The 21,898-nt window shown below is 38.7% G+C and overlaps 1 protein-coding gene across 2 annotated transcripts in view; it reads left to right on the top strand.

Annotated features, from left to right (window-relative positions):
- The window catches only part of ITGA8 (integrin subunit alpha 8), a 212,046-nt gene that overhangs the window by 26,050 nt on the left and 164,098 nt on the right, over nucleotides 1–21,898 (top strand). For both annotated transcript variants that reach the window (XM_004049094.5, XM_063709912.1), the window contains exons 3-7: nucleotides 5,700–5,800; nucleotides 9,610–9,733; nucleotides 14,939–15,000; nucleotides 16,089–16,134; nucleotides 20,953–21,078. In XM_004049094.5, coding sequence (XP_004049142.4) covers nucleotides 5,700–5,800; nucleotides 9,610–9,733; nucleotides 14,939–15,000; nucleotides 16,089–16,134; nucleotides 20,953–21,078 — 459 coding nt within the window. The remainder of the gene's footprint in view (nucleotides 1–5,699; nucleotides 5,801–9,609; nucleotides 9,734–14,938; nucleotides 15,001–16,088; nucleotides 16,135–20,952; nucleotides 21,079–21,898) is intronic.

The following is a 21,898-nucleotide window of genomic DNA, read 5'->3' as shown; positions in this document are numbered from 1 at the left end:
TCTCAGCCTCATTTTATAGAAGAAATCGAAACTGCAAAAGATTAAATGAATTGCCCAAGGTAACCTAGTCAGAGATGGCAAGAAATCTTCAGCTTCAAATTCTATCATCTTCCAGGCTGCCTAGATATAAATAGAAATGTCTATATTTTCCAGTTTAAGCTACAAACTGTAAGATGCTGTAATTCTTTGTTAGTCATGTGCACTTTGGGTGAGGATTTCCAGAACTTGTTTTTTAAAAACATCTGGAAACATCAAAAGCATAAGATTTTTAAGAGGGAAATTCATGATTTTCTACTAACATGTCAAAATGTAAATTTTAGGCTAAGATTGAGTATGTATAATTTATTCTTTAAACAGTCTGTAATCATAAGTAAACTCAATTGAAAGTTTAATTACATGTTTATTTTGGCCTCACTTAACAGGAATAAAAAGTTTATTTTGTAATGTATTTTTATAAAGTCAAGGAAGAAAAAATAAAATGCAAACCACAGGAAACACACAAATAAGATGCCCTTAGTACAAATGTCTTTTGAAATTCATTAGCTATTACTGATAAAGCTCTAGTTAAAACTGTGCAATTAGAACCATGTGTGAAATAGTTGAATGTGCAATCAAGAGTGAAAGAAAACATGCATGCTTTGCTTTATTTTATCTTATTTTATTTTATTTTGAGACAGAGTCTTACTTTGTTGCCCAGGCTGGAGTGCAGTGGCACAATCTCAGCTCACTGCAACCTCCACTTCCAGGTTCAACTAATTCTCATGTCTCAACCTCCTGAGTAGATGCGACTACAGATGTGCATCACTGCGCCCAGCTAATGTTTGTATTTTTAGTAGAGACACGGTTTCACCATGTTGGTCAGGCTGGTCTCAAACTCCTGGCCTCAAGTGATCCACCTGCCTTGGTCTCCCGAAGTGCTGGGATTACCGGCATGAGCCACTGCACCTGGCCAAGATGCATGCTTTTTATTAAGAACTAAAGTGTGTTGTAATTGGGTTGAGTTTCTACCCAGATGGCGCCACTCATGCTGACATCTGCAAAGTGTATGTACAATTGTGTTGAGGTGTTATCTACTGTGGCTGTGTAGACATGTGTTACTGAGTTAAAAACCAAGACTTTGGAGTCCCTCATGCTGGTTCCTGCTAACACATGCTGGGAAGCCTCTGTCATTCAGAGCAGGCAGAATCCCATGTGTTTCACTATTGGGAAAGATTTGGAAATATTTAGAGCAGTTATAAATATATGGTCTTCAATATGAAATCAGTAACTGAAGTGTAGGTTCAAGGATACCAGAGTCTACACTAAGTTTGCAAGACAGTTACCTCTGAAATGCAAATCTTAAGAAAATGCTTCTTTTAAGTCGTGAAATGTCATGGTTGAATACATATTTTCATGTCATATTTATCTAATGGGAGTCATGCTCTTAGACTTAATCAAAGAGAAATCCCCCTCTATATGAAAATTGGTGCTCAAGTTTTTTTTTAATTGACAAAAGTTGTATAAGGCTGGGTACAGTGGCTCATACCTGTAATCCCAGCACTTTGGGAGGCCAAGGTGGGAAGACTGCTTGAGTTCAGGAGATCAAGGCCAGCCTGGGCAACATAGCAAAACCCTGCCTCTACCAAGAAAAAAAAGCCCTGCATGGTGGCATGCACCCGTATTTCCAGCTACTTGAGAGGCTGAGATGGGAGGATCACTTGAGCCCAGAGAAGTCGAGGCTGCAGTGAACTGTGATCGTGCCACTGCATTCTAGCCTGGGTAACAGAGTGAGACCCTGTCTCAAAAAAAAATTGTATGTATTTATCGTGTACAATGTAATGTTTTGATCTATTTATACATTGGGAAATAATTAAATCAAGCTAATAAACATATTCATTACCTAGCATGGTTGCCTTTTGTGTATATGTGTGTGTATATTAAGAATGTTTAAAATCTATTCTCTTGGTCACCTCTCTGTACAATAAATCTCCATAATTTACTCATCCCAACTGAAACTTTGTACCTTTTGACAAACATCTCTCCAATCCCTTCTGCCCTCCCCAGCCTCTGGTAACTACCATTCTACTGTTTGCTCTATGAGCCTGATTTTTTTAGATTCCACATATAAGGGAGATCATGCAATATCGGTGGTTTTGTGTCTGGCTTGTTTCAGGCACAAAATTATTTGTGCCTTAGCATGATATCCTCAGGTTCCTCCATGTTGTGGCAAATGAGAGGATTTCCTCTTTTAAGGCAAAATTGTGTTCCATCGTATACACACCACATTTTCTTTATTCATCCGTTGAAGGACACCTAAGATGATCCCATATCTTGGCTCTTATGAACAGTGCTGCCATGAACATGGGGGTGCAGATATATTTTCAATATACTGATTTCCTTTCCTTTGGATATATGCCCAGTAGTTGGGATTGGTGGATCATATGGTAGCTCTATGTTTAATTTTTTGAGGAACTTCCTTTAATGTTTTTCATAACATCTGTACTAATTTATATTCCCACCGGGAGTATGCTAGGGGTCCCTTTCTTCATATCCTCCACAACACTTGTTATCTTTTGTCTTTTTGATAATAGCCCTGCTAACATGGGTCAGGTGATGTCTTACAGAGGTTTAATTTGCATACCCCTGATGATTAGGGATGTTAAGCATTTTTTCACATATACCTGTTGGCCGTTTGTATGCCTTCTTTCATAAAATATCTGTCCAGGCCCTTTGACTAATTTTTAATCAGGCGATTTGTTTTCTTGCTGTTGAGTTCCTTATGTATTTTAGATGTTAGCCCCTTATGTATGTATAGTTTGCAAATATTTTCTCCCATTCATAGGTTGCCTCTTCACTTTGTTGGTTGTTTCCTTGGCTGTGCATAAGCTTTTTAGGGGATTGGTTGGGTAGGGTGCATTGGCTCTGGTTCTAGGTGGGTGCAGTAGTATAGTTTCTCTGAAGCTTCTTCAGCTGTGATTAACATCAGTGATGACAGCAGGATTTGTGGACACGGTGGTGGCAAAGTAGGTTGTTAGGCTTCTTGATAGCAGGAGTTTCAGAAATCTTTCTGTTTTCATTTTTCCTACAGTGAGAAGACATAGCCAAGGAGATCCCTCTTTGTGTTGGGTCCAACGTGGACTGCAGGCAGCCACGGGGTGCTATGTTTCAGGCACAGGTGCTCAGAGTGGCTGTGGAACTGGGGTCCTGTTTTTGAACTACTGTAGCCCTTGTGACGAGGGCACAGGTTCACTCTTCAGGTGTGGGTAGATGCAGCTCTCCCACCAAGCCAAGGGCTGTGACTGCAGCACTCACCTGTAGCCGAGGCCCAGGAGGCAGGGATGGAGCTGTGACAGTGATCCTGGGTGTGAGGGTGCAGCGCTGGCATGGCTCTGCAGAGGAAAAGGTATTTCAGAGGCTCAGGCCCTGGAGAGCAGGGCACAGCTGCAATTCAGGTTCTGGAGCCAACAGGGCATATGAGAAAAAATACCACACTGTGTTGACTTTGAACCCTGGAGTGCTGGACACAGCAGTGGACCAGGCTCTGTGAGGCCCGGTGCAAATGTTGGCTTCACTCCCCAGGGAGGTGGGGAGCCTCAGCAGCTCATACAATGGAGGTCTGAGCTCCAGCACTTAAGGGAGGTGGGTGCTGCTGCCATTTGGCCCAACGGTTGGGTAGTACAGCTCAGAGAAAGCTATGTTTCCCGGAGAGGGTAGGCAAAGCACGGGCTCGAGTGCAGAGTCACAGCTGCTCCTCTGCACCAAAGCACCAATTCCCTGGGACCAAAGCTCCCTTAAGTGCTGGAGCTCAGCCCTGCATTGTATGAGTTGGTTCTGGCGCCGAAGGGGTGCAGCTCCTCTGTGGGTTTGGATTCAGCTTTTCTGCTCGGCCCACACTCTGAGTAGCTGGCAGCAGGGCACAGTAGCAACTGGGATGGGGAGATGAAGGGCCCAGAGCGTAGGGAGCTGCAGCAGGTTGGCTGGGGATTGGTGCACGCTGTGTGTCTGTGTGAGGATAGTGCAATGATGGCAGAACCTCAAGGATGGAGGGACGCAGTGGCTAGTGGCCCCCAGAGCGGGATGCACTCTAGCAGTGGCTCCTGTTTCCAGATGGCTCAGTGCAGTAGCTGCTCCGGTCACAGGAGTGGGGTACAAAGTGAGCTCCGTCTCTGGAGTTGTGCTGCTGCGTGAAATGCAGGTAGCTCCCCAGCTAGGCTCAGGGCTTGTGAGGACTGCAGAATTCTCCCAAAGCAAAGATTGCAGGTGTCCAAGACATGAATGGGGCTCAGGAGGCCTCCTGCTCATCTTTTCCTTCCTGGTTCTGAGTTCATCCTGGCTTGGGAGATGAAATGATGGAGGCAAGAGGGTAGATCCCCTCTCTCTGCGGCCATCTGGAATTTCTATTCTCACAGGGTTTTTGCCACTCCCTTGCTGTACTCCAGCGATCTCCTTAAGTTAGTCTGGTTGTAATGTAGTTGTTTGTTATTGTTTTGGTCCTTTTTTGTAAGGGAGCAAGTGTTAGGCCCCTCTAGTCTGCCATCTGGCTGATGCCATCTGTCCTAAGTACTTTTTAAATGCTATTGTAAATGGGGTTTTTGTATGTTGATTTTGTGTCCTGCCATTTTACTGGATTTGTTTATCATTTTCAAATAGTTTCTTGGTGAAATCTTTAGGGCATTCTATATATAAGACTATGTCATCTGCAAACAGGGACAATTTACCTTCTTTTCTGATTTGGATGTCTTTTATTTCTTTTTCTTGCCCAACTGCTCTGGTTAGGACTTAAAAGTTCTATGTTGAATGGAAGTGGGGAGAGTGAGCATTTGTTCCTGATCTTAGAGGAAAAGATTTCAACTTTTCACTGCTAAGTGTAACGTTAGCTGTGGGCTTGTGATGTATGGCTTTCACTGTGTGTAGGTACATTCCCTCTATAACTAACTTTTTAAGAGTTTTTATGTTGAAAGTAAATTGAATTTTGTCAAATGCTTTCTCTGCATCTATTAAGATGATCATATGGTTTTTGTCCTTCATCTCATTAATGTGGGGTAGCACATGTATTGATTTGCTATGTTGACCTATCCTTGCATTCCAGGGATAAATCCCACTTGAACATGATCAATGATACTTTTAACATGCTGTTGGATTTGAGTTGCTAGTATTTTGTTGAAGATTTTTGCATTTATGTTTATCGAAGATATTAGCCTGTAATTTTCTTTTCTTGTAATGCCCTTGTCTGGCTTTGGTATCAGGATAATGCTGGCCCTTGGATTATTTCCTTCTCTTTTATTTTTTTGAGACAGAGTCTTACTTTGTCACCCAGGCTGGAGTGTAGCAGCACAATCTCAGTTCACTGCAACCTCCACCTCCTGGGTTCAAGTGATTTTCTCATCTCAGCCTCCCAAGTAGCTGGGACTACAGGCACAAGCCACCATGCCCAGCATTTTTTTTTTTTTTTTTTTGGTATTTTTTGGTAGAGACAGGGTTTCACCATGTTGCCCAGGCTGATCTTGAACTCCTGTTCTCAAGTGATCCTCCCACTTCAGCTTCCCAAAATGCTGGAATTACAGACATGAGCCACCATACCCAGCCTCTCTTCAATTTTTTTGGAGGAGTTTGACAAGGATTGGTATTAGTTCAAGTATTTTTAATGTACAAATTTATTACGTGTTTTAATTGGCTGCCACGTTTTACAAATTATTAACTATTCCTATCTTCTTTGACAGACAACAGAAAGATCAGAGTTAATGGAACCAAAGAACCTATCGAGTTCAAATCCAATCAGTGGTTCGGAGCAACAGTGAAAGCTCACAAAGGAAAAGTTGTGGTGAGTATGAGCCGTGGGCTTGTGCTGCTGCTTTGGAGTACGGTGTGCGCTGGAATGTTTTCAAGCTCATGTTTAGGAAAGCTCTTTCCTAAAGGAACATGTTAGACTTTCAACGATAAGCCTGTTGGCATTTTAAAAGCAACTAAATGCTTAAAATTAAAGAATGTATTTTAGTGTTTAAAGCTATAGGAAATAAAGCCTGTTTTCCAGAAGAGCAGTTAAATATTTTCAAATATTTCAAAAACAACTAAGAAAAGTAAAAGCTAAATCTTAAAGTGGTAAAATATTATAGTGCTTAAAACTGACTTAGGGGCTACTTAAAATCTGACCAGAAAAATGGGACTATTCCCATAAGGATGCTAAGTTAATCTGCTGTGGTTTCACTGATCCTTTTTACACCGAAAGGAAAGCTGTCTTTCATAATAATTTTTAAACGGCTAACTGCATGATTCTCTGAGTTCATTAATACTTTTTAAAGTAAAAACACTCATTCTCAAATAGATAATCTTTCAGCTTCAAAGTGCTATGACTTAATAATTCTATTATTTTATTGTTCTGAGCAATGATACATATCTAAGTTACCGAGAAGCAAATGACTATCGAAGTAATCTGGAAGTCTTTTTTAGTTTGGGGAATTTTTCAACCTATTGGCTTTGATTTCCTTACAACAATAAAGCAATAACTTTGGCTTTTAGGATTTGTTGAAATCTACTTGAATTATGATTTAATAAGAATAAGTATCTAAAGGAAATGCCTTACTTTATTTAGTCTGTTAACCCCAAAAAGATTTTGACATAAAACAGGTAATGTATAAAGTGTATACAGCCCTCTCCAGTTAAGAAATCCAACATTTACAATATAGTTTTTGTAGAGTTGTCTTTGCATTAATATAATTTTCACATTCTAGAATTTGTAAGAACTTTTTAAGGTGGTATATGCCTTATGGGAATTGCTGTTGAAAAATTAACTCTATAATAACTGTTTGGGGCTTTAAAAATCTTTTGGATACTGTTTTGATTTTTTTGTGTGTCTTGAAATTTTAGCTGTAACATATAATAGTTGCATATTTATTCAATAATTGTAGAAACCCTCAAAACAATGGAAACTACAATAATACACTGTGTTCATAATAAAAAATGATTAATTTTTGGCATGCCTGCATTTTCTAAAATACGTGATGGGAAATAGGATAACACAGAGTATATTTCAAGCTAAATTTTTTGAGTGCTGAAACTTAGCAGAATGAACATTTAAATTCTTTCCTATATGATGTAATTTTATAACTGCAAAATCCTACCTCCAGAAGTATCATTTTTGTATATCCAGGTACCATGGGTATACATAGCAGGTTTGGGTCAAAGCCTAAATATGTCCCATCAGTATGTTTCACATCAATGTGAAACTGAGCAGATTGAAAGAGTAACTTTTTAGAGCTAATATCAGGCAAACACTGGAAAGCATTTTCATGGCATGAAATGCCTTTTGGTGAAACAGAAGGTGAGGCCAGTTGGAGAAGATCAAGCTACACAAGTGAATGCTTCATGATGTAGACTTCCCTGTGCTTTCGCATCTGCACCTTATGCTGAATTTATGAACCAGATAACTTGGGGAACCTAGAAGAGTTAGAGAGTTTTGGGGTATTGGCCAAGACTTTACAATATATAGAGAGGCAAAACCAAACAACTGAAGTTGTAGAAGGGTAATTTATTTGAGACTAGGAGTTATCTTTACTAAAAATAGTTATACATTGGGCCAAATTACCAAGGACAGATTTGGAAGCATAGACTACTTTCAAATTGGGATCTTTTTTCACTTCTCTGGAATTAAGTGTGATACCATACTATCAAATTAGAAGGCAGGCTAGCAGCTCTGTGTTCTACGATTCTGTCTTTAGAGATGAGTATTTGGAGAATCAGGTACAATATTTACAGAAGGTTCAGGCAAGAAAAACAGAAGTCCAAACCAAGCTAATGTTTTATACGCATTTATTTCCTCTCTCATTCCTAACAAAATGTTATTTCATTTACTTGACGAGGATTTCTCATTATTTCATTTACTTGAAGAAGATCTCCGTACAGTGCTCTTGTGAGAATCTAAACTTCTAAAAAAGCAGCCAGATCATTTCATGTTTTTCTTGCTGTTGTTTCAATTCATTTTTGCCGATAATATTTCTGATATTAGGCAAACTAATTCAGAAGCAGTTCCCTCTTTTTACCATAATGTAATTCTAAAAAGGGGTCATAGGCAATGACATAAAGTATGTCTTATTTTCTCTAAAGCAACATTCTGAAAATGAAAAGGCATGGATGAGGCATCAAATCAGTTTCTGATATGACAAATTATAAATCATAAAAGCAAAGATATAACAACAAATGCATAATCATTTGGTATTGTAAAATTATGTTTCAACTTCTATCTGAAAGGCATGCATTTAATTCAACATGTTATACATCTATTAATCAAGTTTTATATGCAAACCTTCATATATAAGTCCTGTGGGCAGTTAAATCAATTCCAAAAAAGGTTCCAAAGTATGAGCAAATATTTGTACAGTATGCAACATTATTTAATTTACCACTCTATACGTTAGCTGGAAATAAGCATAGGACATTTTGTTTCTAACCCTTTGGTTATTTGCCGCCTTAGAATGGAGAGGGCATTTATGAAATAATTTGGATAACTCTCCTTTCTCAAAAAGATTGTCTGAGGGCATTGGAGTTTATCTTGATAAATTTCTCCATAACAAGGAGGGCCAGAGACTTGAATTGCCTCACCTGTGGTGTTTAATGCCTTGGAAATGCTTGTAGCTCATGAACATGCTCTCTTACTGACTTTGTGATCATCCCTGATAAAATTGCTAAAACAGGCATAAGATGCTTCTACTTTCAGTTTTGCCATGAATAAAAACCATGAAGTGAAAAACCAAGCCAAAAACACTGTGAAAATGGAGAAGTGCGTCCAGATGAAAGTCATTGTTTAAAAGTCATAAGATGCGGCTTCCGTGATAAACTAGGGGGCGTCACAAAACAGTGGTTTACTAGCTTGTTTGCATCCTTTAATTTGAAAGTCATCTTTTAAAAGCAATAATTAGACACAGAAAGGAACTTGTTCTCATAAGACATCACACTGATTAATTCACTGTTTACATGATCATTTGCTTTTATGTAGGTCCAATTAAAAAGAAAAGAAATATGAGTTATTCGCTTTTAGGAATTATTTTCTGCTTGCTTTTTCGGGCAAAAAAAAAAATTTAATTTCTATGGGGCCTAGGTGCTGTGGCTCTTCCCTATATTTCCAGCACTTGGGGAGGCTGAGACAAGAGGATCACTTAAGCCCAGGAGATTAAGACCAGTTGGAGCAACATAATAAGACTCTGTCTCTACAAAAAACAAAACAAAACAAATTAGCCAGGCATGGTGGTGTGTGCCTGTTGTCCCAGCTACTTGGGAGGCTCAGGCATGAGGATCACTTGAGCCCAGGAGGTTGCGGCTACAGTGAGCTGTGATCATGCCTCTGCACTCCAGCCTGGGTGACAGAGCAAGACCTTGTCTCCAAAAAAAAAAAAAAATTTTCAGAAAACTCATTTTTTTTTGCATGTATTTAATTTTCACCAATTCTACAGTGTGTTAACATTAAAAATTAGTTTTGGAAGTTTAATTACCTCTGATGACCAAGGCACTCATTAGCATGCTAGAGGCCAATTAATTCACCCAATAATTTAACAGTTTGTTATACCAATAATTCAAATAAAACTGTAGTATGAGAAACCTACATCAAAAATGTATTTTTTTGTCTTTGATGTTTCCTAGGCCTGTGCTCCTTTATATCACTGGAGAACTCTTAAACCGACACCAGAAAAGGACCCAGTTGGCACCTGCTATGTAGCAATTCAGAACTTCAGCGCCTATGCCGAGTTCTCTCCTTGCCGGAACAGTAAGCAACTTTTATTCCTTGAAACTGACATTAGCTCAAGCGCTTTTCTATCGTAGACAGGAGTGCAGGTAGGCTCAAAACACCATTGATAACTTACAGGGTTGCAATGAAAAATCTTCGGGGGTAGGTAAAGATTTTTGTCAGCCTTACAGTTGTCTTGATGTGACAGCAAGCCAAAAGCGTGGAATTCTACTGATCTTCTGTGTTTTACAATATTTCTGATTTAAGATATTTTGCAGAATTGATTGGTTCCTTATTTTAGGCCATAAGGTGTCAGTTGCTGTTCAAAATTCACGTTCCGTGTCCTAAAGAATGCTGACTGCCCACTTTACTTGTTTATTGCCAAAATGGTGTTAGCTAGCATGGTTGGACCTGGGCATATGTTCAACTTGAGATTTTTGTCTGGCTTGTGTTCTCAATGGCTGTTTCTTCTTTACCAGCTGTGTATGCAGATTGTCTGCATGATATGCCTTTCTGCTTAAGATGTTTAATCCTTTTTTTCAAAATGACTCTGTATACTGAGAGTTCAAATCTCATCTGGCAGTTCTAGGAATCTTGCAGCCAAGCAGTCTTTAAAGCAAACCTGGGAGTGTCATCTTTGGGGCATTGTGTTTTAATCACTTTATCTCTGTTGAATACCCCAGACTTGGGATAGCATAATGGGTGGTTGGATGGATTGGTGGGTGGGTGGGTGGATGGATGGATGGATGGATGGAAGGGTGGATTCATCTACTCAGAGTCCTTTAATTAACTCCTCCAGTTTTCAGTGTGCCAGATAGATCACTAGGATTTGTTGATAAGATACCTATGGATTTTCATTCTTGTTGGTAATTCACAAGACCATATTGGAGGGAAAATGTAGTAGAAAGAAGATTCTAGGACTGATTTCAGGATATTGATTTAAAGAAAAAACACAAATCCCAAATTAGCTTGAGCTCTAAAATGTAAATTTTCCCCCTTTTGCCTGAGTGTTTTTAAAATTCAGGATTAATGTAGGGAAGATAATGATCAAATGTCATAAATAAATGAAGAGAAAAAATAGATTAGTGATATTAGAGGGTTAACAAAGAGGCTGCTGAGATTTAGAAGCCTGAAGAACAGGCAGTAGAACTTTTTTTTTTTTTTTTTTTTTTTTTTTTTTTTGAGACAGGGTCTCACTCTGTCACCCAGGCTGGAGTGCAATAGTGTGATCATGGCTCAATGTAGCCTCGACTTCCTGGGCTCAAGCAATCCTCCCACCTCAGCCTGCCAAGTAGCTGGGGCCACAGGCATGTGCCACCATGCCTAATTTTTGTATTTTTTTGTAGAGAGGGGTTTCTGCTATGTTGTCCAGGCTGATATTGAACTCCTGAGCTCATGCAATCCATCCGCCTCAGCCTTTCAAAGTGCTGGGATTACAGTCGTGCGCCACCACACTTGGCTTGAACATTTAACCTGAAGGCTTTTAGTGAGGATTTTTAACAAGGAGAAGATTATTGCTCTCTGTTTAAAAATACTGAAGTAAATCAGACACTTCTTCAGATTACAACAAATGTCAGCTGAATGGATAGTCCATGGAATAAGGATTTTATTTTAAATAGCTTTAAAGTAGGGGTTCTTTGTAGATCATGGGACTCAATTATTTATTCAATGCAGGATTTCTTTAAAAAGAAAAACCACACATTGAGCAGTAAACTAACTCTTCTATGTTTAGGAAATTCAGCAAAGAACAAGAGGGAAAAAGCCCCCTGTTCAAGGAACTGCCTCTAGACAGTAAACATGTAAATAAATGTGTTTATGATACAATGTCAGGCAGTGAAAAGTGCTACAAAAAAATACAGCAAGACGAGAAAGAAGGGAGAGACCTGTGCTGGGAAAGCCAGGGGAGGAGCAGTATTTTAGACAAGACGATAGAAAGGGATTCTTCTAGCAAATGATTATTGGAGTAGAGAGGAGAGAAACTTCCCGGACTCAGGCAACAACCAACATGAGGCATAGTTTGTGTCATGTTCCATTCAAAGTGCTGTGCTCTTGGGTTTATTAAGAGGTCAGTATTGTTATGCTAAAGATAAAATCCCACAAACAATAACAAAGGAAATCCAAAATATATCAGAAAATGAATGGTAGTGGAGAGATTCATTATTGAACTTGTTTCATCAATATTTACACCTGTCCATATCCTATACTCCATGATTTGCCCATGTTCCTGTTCTGTGATATTGACCATATGCTCATGGACAAGCTGGCTTGTTCAACAAACAGCAAATAACTGTAACTAAAGACAAGACCATCCTTCATATGCCTTTTGCCTTGATAATGTAGGTTATTCTTCCAACTGCCTTGAAGGATAATATTTATGAAACTAGTCACTCCTTGTTCTGCCTTTTTGCCAGACTACCTGTGTGGGATGCGAGGGCTCAGATCAAAATACAGCACATGAAATGCAGACTTGTAGGGGAAAAGTTTCAGAGTGAGTTTGAACCATTTTTTAAAAAAGTACACTAATGTTCATTTGCATCTTAAGCTATATGGACACAGTAGGCTAACAGCTCAACAAAGACAGAATGGAGCACATGTTGAGTTGCAGAATAGCTCAATAAATTGCCATGAATTATTTCCTCTGTGGTGTATAGCCACAGTTTTCACATCCTCCTGGTCTCCCTATTCCTATGGGTACTTCTTCCTCCTCAGTACATCCAAGAAGCAGACTTCCCGTCATGGCCAAGAAGTTCACAGATCATTAACACAAAGCCAGCTTGTTCATGAGCATATGGTCAATATCCCAGAACAGGAAACATCAGCAGTATTATTTTCAAAAGAGAATTTAAAGAAGCTCCTCATGTTAATCTTACACCGCAAACCCGCTCTGCTGATATTGTTAGCCATTACCTGCTCATTCATATTGATGACCTGCCTATGGCTCTCATGGTCATTCATAATTCAGGTGGAGATGGTTCATACACACACCCTTCCATTTGTTGGATAAGACGTCAACAAATAGTAGCAAATTATCCACATGCTTTCTTGGATTCCTGAGTTCACTCTAGGACATAATTATCAAGTTCACAAATGCTCTGAAGTCCCAGGAAGAAAGATTCCTTCAGCTCTCATAAATTATGATTCAACAAGGAGAAGAAAAAGACTTTGCAATGGAAAGAACCTCACACTCTATTATAATTGCCACTTACAATAAACATTTGGAGCTGATTATTTTCTCAGTGTATTTTGTAAAAAAAAAAAAAAAATGAATGTTTTCTCTTAATTTTTTTCAGCCTGCTGTTTTATAGCAATACTTTCAAAGAATGGTCATGTTTCTTCCCTTTCGAATAATTTACAATCATAAAAATAAAAAGTCAGGGTTGAATTTAAAAGGGATTTTTAAAAGGCTTGTGCATGGAAAAATACATATAAAAACACATATGAACACATATATGTTCAGAGTAATATCTCATGCATTCATATATACTTCTGGATGCATATAAATATTTACACATATGAGCTTCTAGAAAATTGATACTTAGATATTCCAGATTATAGAGATGAGCTTTTAGGGAACTTTATAGGATTCATGACCATAAATCATGAAATATAGCGGTAAAATAAGGAACAAATTTTGTTAAAATACAGTGCATGAGGTTAAAAAGTGTTTTTAAAAATAAGGGACTCGGGAGGCTGAGGCAGGAGAATGGCGTGAACCCGGGAGGCGGAGCTTGCAGTGAGCTGAGATCGTGCCACTGCACTCCATCCAGCCTGGGCAACAGAGGGAGACTCCATCTCAAAAAAAAAAAAAAAGGAGCATCTGGGAAAAATTGATGGTGACAGTGCTAAAACTAGCTAAGTAATGACCAAAGGAAAGAAAAAACCGGAAGACATTCTAAGGGAAGCCGGAAAGGCCAGGTCCATTTCAAAAAGCTTCTGAACAGGCGCATGCCCAGTCATCAATATTTCCTGTGATGACATGTATTTCCTTTCCTGTTCTCTTATTTCAGTTTCCATTGAGGAATATCCTTGATAAGAAAGAAATAATTATTTTACATGTCCAAATCTAACTATGCGGGATTGAGATTCCCTCTACTTAATTCACTACATTTTGCCTATTTTAGGCATGTTAGAAGTTGTAGAAACTCTTTTAAAGTACAAGTTACAAGTAGTAAATTCCTGGTCCTAATGCCCTACAGACTTTTGATAACAATAGCCTTGAAATCAACGTGTTGGCCTGCCTATAGCTTACAACTGTACCATGAGATCCTATTGGACAATGAGTTAGTGAATCATATTGGATAGAAAGCAAGATAAGCCACTACTAGAATTTTCTCTTTTGTGAACACTAGCATTGCAATGTCCAGTGAGACTGTGACCAGAAATGCAATTTCCCAATTTACCTAGCCTATTATAATAGGATAATTTGTTTTTATTATTATTTTGTTTGAGACGGAGTCTTGCTCTGTCACCCAGGCTGGAGTGCAGTGGCATGATCTCGGCTCACTGCAACCTCCGCCTCCCGGGTTCAAGAGACTCTCCTGCCTCAGCCTCTCAAGTAGCTGGGCCTGCAGGCACGCACCACCATGCCCAGCTAATTTTTGTGTTTTTAGTGGAGATGGGGTTTCACCATGTTGGCCAGGATGGTCTCGATCTCTTGACCTCATGATCTGCGCACCTTGGCCTCCCAAAGTGCTGGGATTACAGGCATGAGCCACCACAACTGGCCGTAATAGGATAATTTAAAATTAAGTTCCTCTTAAAGAGCATAACAGTGGAAATGCTTATTGGTGGCCCAGAAGATGACATCTACAAAGGTCATCTTGCACTGCCCCTTCTTCCTCAAGGTGTCACCTTTTGGGAATGACAGACCTATCTGCCTTCACACAGCATGAGGGGGCAAAAGAGAGACACGTTATTGCCTCATGGGAAATTTGGAATATAGTCAAAGGTAGAGATTTTATTTCTTCAAATGAAAGTGAGTCATAAAACCCAATAGAGTAGCCAAAAGGGATGTTATTCCTGTTGATCTTACTAGAGAATCACAACGCTATTTGGTGTAAGAAAATAGACAGAAATATGTTTAATAAATTACTTGAACAACATTTTAAAAATAAACATAAAACACATATTGATCATTTTTAATTTAGAAGGTTCTAGAGAAAATAACATAATATCCTGAATTGGTTATTAAAAATATTTCAGGAATGATAACGTTATAACATTTATATATTTTGATCTTTCTAGGCAATGCTGATCCGGAAGGCCAGGGTTACTGCCAAGCAGGATTTAGTCTGGATTTTTATAAGGTGAATTATTTTGGTCTTGCAGTTCCTAATATTTAATCTGATTTTTTTTTACCCTCTGCCTCTCACTCCCACACCCCAAAACCACCACCACCACCAAAGAACCAAAGAATCTTGAGGAACATACCTAGCCTGTTTGGGCAAATGCTTTCTAAAAAAAATTTTCCATTCACTTTTTATTTTTATGTAAATAATTTATGCACATAGCAGCCTATTAAATAGTAGAGAAATAGACATGATAAAAAGCAACAGCCTTTCTTCTGACCCTTTGTGGCAATAATTTTTTAAATGAAAATCTAAAAAACTCAGTAATGTTTCTTAAAAAGATCACAAGAATCTATTCATTGTTTTATTTGTTAACTGTAATTGACCAGTTACATTTAATATTCATATTAAAATTCATATATCCTTTCACAAAATTAAAAAGAGATGTTCAGTAAGAATGTAGAGGGAAAAGATTCTGTGGTTTTGAAAATAGTACAGAAAAATTTCATCAACGTATAAACCGTTTACTGTCTTTTATTGTACTTTTTATCATTACTTTTTTGTTTTTATATTTTCCACTGAGAGTTAGATATGAGGCATGAAAGGTGAGGATGTCAATTCATGAGAAAATCTTTATATTTGCTAGTCTGGAGTGTTTGCTCTTTCTCCTGAGAAGGGGGTGGCACTGGGGATGTATGGAAAGAAACAGGCATTACTATGTCCTTGAAATAAATTGGAACAGAATTTTATTTTTATCACGAAGGCTCAAAAGACCATGTCTGCAAAACTGCAGAGCATTAAACATGTTGATATTTTGCTTATAAGAGGCAGTGCCAAAAAACAGAATTTATGTCTCTCAAGGGAGAGAGTTCAACTTACCTAATTGAGTCAAATTAAGATTATTTAATATGATAACACACTAAATAACTGAAAACAAAAGAGGAAAGAAAATGAACTGCAGGCCTCAGAAGGATCTCTTTTAAAAATTGCTTTTTATGTGTAACAAATTGTTAGAGCAATGTTTATTAACAATGATTTATCACCCTTTAAAAATGTTTAGTATTTCTTTTCCAATTATGGTTGCTGTTGCTGTTTCTGTTTTGTAGAATGGAGACCTTATTGTGGGAGGACCTGGGAGTTTCTACTGGCAAGGTATGTTCTGTTGGCAGACAAGAAAAGCACATTTGTTGTTACTAACAGAAGGATGGACCCAGAAGTAGTGTTAAATGTTTACTTTCTATTACCTTAATTTTATATCCTTATTCATAGTTTCTCAAATGAAGCGTTATTTCTTTTTTTTCTTTTAATATTTTATTTTAATTGACGAAACAATTGTACATATTTATGGGGTACATGTGATATTTTCATACATGCATATGATGTGTAATGATCAAATCAGGGTAATTAGCATAACCATCACCTCAAACATTGATCATTTGTGTTGGGAACATTTTAAACCTCTTCTAGCTATTTAAAAATATGCGATAAATTGCTGTTAACTATATTCACCTTATAGTGCTATAGAATGTTAGAACTTATTCCTCCTACCAGGCTGTACTTTTGTGTACATTAACCCATCTCTGGCTATACCTGAATCTCTATTCATCCTTGCCTCTAGTAACCACTTTTCCACTCTCTACTTCGATGAGATCAACTTTTTTAGCTTCCATGTATGAGTGAGAACAACAGCATCATTTCGATTTGTACTCTCATTTGTTTTCTGTTTTTTTTTTCTGAGACAGAGTTTCGCTTTTGTTGCCCAGGCTGGAGTGCAATAGCACGATCTCGACTCACTGCAACCTCCACCTCCTAGGTTCAAGCAATTCTCCTGCCTCAGCTTCCTGAGTAGCTGGGAATACAAGTGCCCACCACCATGCCCAGCTAATTTTTGTATTTTTAGTAGAGATGGGGTTTCACCATGTTGGCCAGGTTGGTCTCAAACTCTTGACCTCAGGTGATCCACCTGCCTTAGCATCCCAAAGTGCTAGGATTACAGGCATAAGCCACTGCCCAGCCTGTACTCTGTAATGTAAATAATATTTTAAAATACTCTTGCAACTTAACAATTCATTTCTCTATCAACAATGTGTTGAGGCTCTGCCAAGCTCTGTGGTAGAGGCTGGGGACACAATGAGTAAAAACAGACATTGTTCTTACTGTCGTGGAGGTTAATATCTAGAGAATGATAACAGGCATTAATCGAACTCTCACAGGGGTACCCAAGAAACCCCAACTGTGATACACAATCCGAAGCAAAGGCATGTGGTGATGGGGCTGGGAGAAATTAGGAGGCTTCTCCTGGGTGGCTGTGGATAGGTGTGTTTTGTCCTCTGACCATTGGCTGACAGGTAGCTGGAATACAACCTGTGCTCTGCTTATGGAGCCATGAACCCAGGTACAGACAGCATCTGCCGGGAGGAAATTACGTCTTCTAATTCTTGCTAAGGTGCTGCATAGGCCAGCAGCAGCGCAAAGTTAACTTGGAAAGCAAACAACCCTGAACTGAGATCTGGACCTTACGTAGGAGTACCTAGGTGAAGAGAGGAGGGACCAAGTGCAGATGTTCTGTGGGAGGCAGGAGGGCAGTGTAGGTGAGAACGGAGGAAAGTCAAGGTGACCGGAGTTAAGAGAGTGAGGGAAGAAGAGCTTGGGTGGTATGGAGCGGACCGCTAATTTCACAAAAGAATGGATGATGTGAAATTAACATTATTATGTTAATAAAAAAATTATCATAAATTTTTATGATATTTTTATCATAAATTATGTTAATTTCACATCATCCATTCTTTTGGTTGAAAAAACATTGGATACAAATGATTTGCTGAAAATTTACCATAGCAATGGCACATAGAAGCATTAGTCTCAGACATAGAAATTTAAAATTTTATTCAGGTTTCACATTGAAGGCTTGCAGTCCGTGCTAAGCAGTTTTGTCTTTATTCTACAAACTATGGAAAACCACTGGGGGATTTTAAGAGTTTAAATAGATGGCTTTAGCTAGAGTAAGAAGGTGTTGTTTGTCCTGAGTGTAGTGACAAACTATGAAGTGAGTTTAAGCATGGAGTGCTACAATCGAATTATGTTTTGAAAGGGTCATTCTGGCTGCGTTACAGAAAATAGATTGAAAGTTGGCCAAGGTGAAATATCAGCAAAGCAGTTACAAGGTTGTTACAAGGATGTAAACTAATTTTAAGTTTATAAGGTAAACAAGTTGTGTAAGTTTCAGGTAAAGATGTCTGTTTCTTAGAGCAATGATGGTACTGACTGTAAAAGAAGAGAAATTTGAGAAATACTTTGGAGGCAAAATAAGCAGCCTAAATGATGGGTTGGATGTATGCTGGTAAGGGAAGAAAGGTGGTAAGGGAGTGTTTCTGACACCTGCTACTGAATGGCTGTAGGTGGGTGCCGCTCACTGAGATACAGAACACTGGAAGAGGACCGGTTTAGAGTGGCCTGGAGAGGGAAGATGATGAGTTTACTTCTTGTTCTGTTGTGTATGAAAATATTTGAGATACCCAAAGGGTTTCACCTAAGTATTTAGGGCTTAAGCCCAGAGACCATCTAGAGTGAAATATAAATTTTCATCACTTCATACTGGTGATAACTCACTCCATGGGTATAGATGGGAGGCCTAGAGAGAGAATACTGAGAAGATTCTGTAATTTGGGCTATAAAGTTTAGGACAGAGTAGAATCTGAGATTAAGAGTTGAGGGAGGAATTTTTTTAATGGAAGAAATTTGATCATGTTTAAAAGTCATTGAGAAAGATCCAGGAGAGATAGATTTATGATTTTTTTTTTTTTTTTTGAGACGGGTCTCACTTTGTCACCCAGGTTGGAGTACAGTAGCGTGATCTTGGCTCACTGCAACCTCTGCCTCCCAGGTTTAAGTGATTCTCCTGCCTCAGCCTCCTGAGTAGCTGGGACTAAAGTTGCATGCCACCACACCTGGCTAATTTTTGTATTTTTAGTACAGACAGGGTTTCACAATGTTGGTCAGACTGGTCTCAAACTCCTGACCTCATGATCCGCCCGCCTCGGCCTCCCAGAGTTCTGGGATTACAGGCATGAGCCACCGCACCCAGCTGATTTATGATAAAATTGTATATAAACTTAATATTAAGCTCAGTTCATGCATATACAATTATAAACATTAAATAATTAACATTTTGGTACTTAAAAACTACTCTGCAAACTGAAAAACTATATATTTTGCACAACAGATGGCTACAAAATTAAAATTATATTTACGGAAGGTTTTCTTCTAATTCACTTGGTTAATTTCACATAATCCATTCTTTTCCTTAAACTGAAAAAATGTCTGAGACAAATGATTTGCTAAAAATTTGCCGTAGCAACGGCATATAGAAACATATGTTTGAGACATAGAATTTAAAATTTTATTCAGGTTTAAGATGATAATGTGTATAGGCATAGCTAAAGGAAACAGCAAAGACAGTGTGTAAGTGGGATGGAGGAAAGAGGGTATTTAGCTCTAACCCAGAGACAACTGGCAAATTCTACAGACAGTGTTCAGAAACTCATGTGTAAATACCATGGTCTTAATATCAGAATAGTCATTTCAAGTCCCAGTCACTTGGCAATATTTATGATCTAGTTTGACAGTTTCATTCTTCTGTGCACTTCCAACAGAAAGACTGTGGGAATTATGTGTGAATTCCCAAAGACTAATTTGGCTTTCAAATTAATGTTAAATGATAGTCTTTTGAACGCATTTCTTCAGTTTTCTCCCAAAGAGCATGATATCACACTTTTGCCTTAGATGTCCATGGTAAACATGGGAATGCATAGAAATTGCAGCAGAAATTGCTGGTTGTCTTTTAGATACTTGTCTACCCCAATGCAATCGTATTTCAAGACTTCTGACAGTGACTTTTGAGACAGATTAACCAAAGTTCTTATCACGTTAATGCTGGTGCCCATGGATTTCTCTTTTGCTGAATTTTGGATCTCACTGGACCTAGCTGCTTCCCATTGTCCTAATTTTATGCTCTCTCTATATTTTAGCAAGAAAAGCAGATGGCTCAAAGAGTTTGCAATTCCTTCATTTAACTTAGCTGATACATTTTATCATCTATTAATCCGATATGTGATTTAAATTGAATACAGTATCTATACTTTGCAAGAGCACAAAATGTTTTATTAGAATACCAAAGGAAACATTGGTTGTAATGCCTGATATCCTATTAGCAAAACCATATGACCTTAGAGAATGCACTGTAGCTCTTTGGGCTTCAGTTTCTCCACCTAGAAGAAGCTATATTTGACCAAATGATCTCAAAGCTTCCTTCCAGGTGGAATATTCCAGAATAAAAATTACATCATGGCCGGGCGCTGTGGCTCACACCTGTAATCCCAGCACTTTGGGAGGCCGAGGCAAGCAGATCACGAAGTCAGGAATTTGAGACCGCCCTTGCCAACATAGTGAAACCGCGTCTCTACTACAAACACAAAAAATTAGCCAGGCATGGTGGTAGGTGCCTGTAGACCCAGCTACTTGGGAGGCTGAGGCAGGAGAATCACTTGAACCCGGGAGGCAGAGGTTGCAGTGAGCTGAGATTGCACCGTTGCACTACAGCCCAGGCAACAGTGCGAGACTCCGTCCCAAAAAACAAAAACAAACAAACAAACAAAAATTACATCACATAAATTTTACTTGCAAATTTGGCCTCCACTCTTGGATACTTTTATCATTTGGAGGTGGAGTGTGTATGTTGAAAGCAGCAGGAAGACCAGTAAAATATTGTAGTTCATCTCAGGTCTTCTGTCAGAATGGAAAGTTCTACCCAGCTGTAACTAACTCTGCCTTGGAGTTCGAGTGGCAGGCAGGAAAATTCATCATCAAAAAAGCAAGCAATTCCACCACAGCTTTCAAGGGAATGTGCGTCTGCTCATGGAGGGCCTGCCTCTTGCTTTCATTCAGTTAACGTATTAATTTGTTTAAACACAGGGCAAGTGATCACTGCCAGTGTTGCAGATATCATTGCAAATTACTCATTCAAGGATATCCTCAGGAAACTGGCAGGAGAAAAGCAAACGGAAGTGGCTCCAGCTTCCTATGATGACAGTTACCTTGGTAAGACCCATTGCCCAAGACATTTGTGGTTTTTCAAAAGACAAGCATAGTAAATGTAGATGCAAGTTTTATCCCTGACTTATCCGATGTTATTTGGCATCTTATACAAATGTTCTCTTATTAGAGTGGACTCGATTTTTCTTTTCTTTTTAATACTGCTATTTTTCCAGCCGTGATGTGTAATACATAATATGAGCAGCTATTTTGTTGGCTCCATAGCGGTTTTTTGCACATGAACTATTTCACCAGTAGTAGATACTGTGTATTAGCAGGGCTGCTACCAGTGTGACAGGGACATCATGATAGCAGCCTTCTTAGTTAACAGAGATGCACAAGAGAAGTTTGAGTTGCTGGAATATTCTCCAATTATATTATGCACAAACCACACAATGTCATTTCACCACTACTGTTTCCCACCTTTGGTATCCTAGTGGCCATTTGATTGCTTGATGAATTTAAAAAAGAAATGTAGCTATGTTTTGTCAGTGTAGCCAGCACCTCACTTTAGAGCTAAACTAAATTGTGGAAAACCATCATGAGGTATTAGGAAGTAGGTCTTACTGGGGACAAGAAATAGCAAAACCTGAGCCCAAAGGAAATCTTTCAGAGTATTCTGTCTCATTATTTTCAATCAGCAGCTCTTGAAATGCAACAGCCACCATTTACACTCAAGGTGGATTATGAAGTATCCATGCTTTTAAAATTGACCTCAGAATATCTCCCTCTATTTTTTTTTTTTTTTTTGCCATGCTCCTACTTAAGTAGTAGATAATCTATTATGCACTCAGGACTTAGTATAAAAGTGTTCCTTTTGGTGTGA

The sequence above is a fragment of the Gorilla gorilla genome, chromosome 8 (assembly GCF_029281585.2).
Source record: "Gorilla gorilla gorilla isolate KB3781 chromosome 8, NHGRI_mGorGor1-v2.1_pri, whole genome shotgun sequence".
Taxonomy (NCBI): domain Eukaryota; kingdom Metazoa; phylum Chordata; class Mammalia; order Primates; family Hominidae; genus Gorilla; species Gorilla gorilla.
The sequence above is the reverse complement of the archived record's forward strand: the minus strand, read 5'-3'. Positions and strand labels throughout refer to the sequence as shown.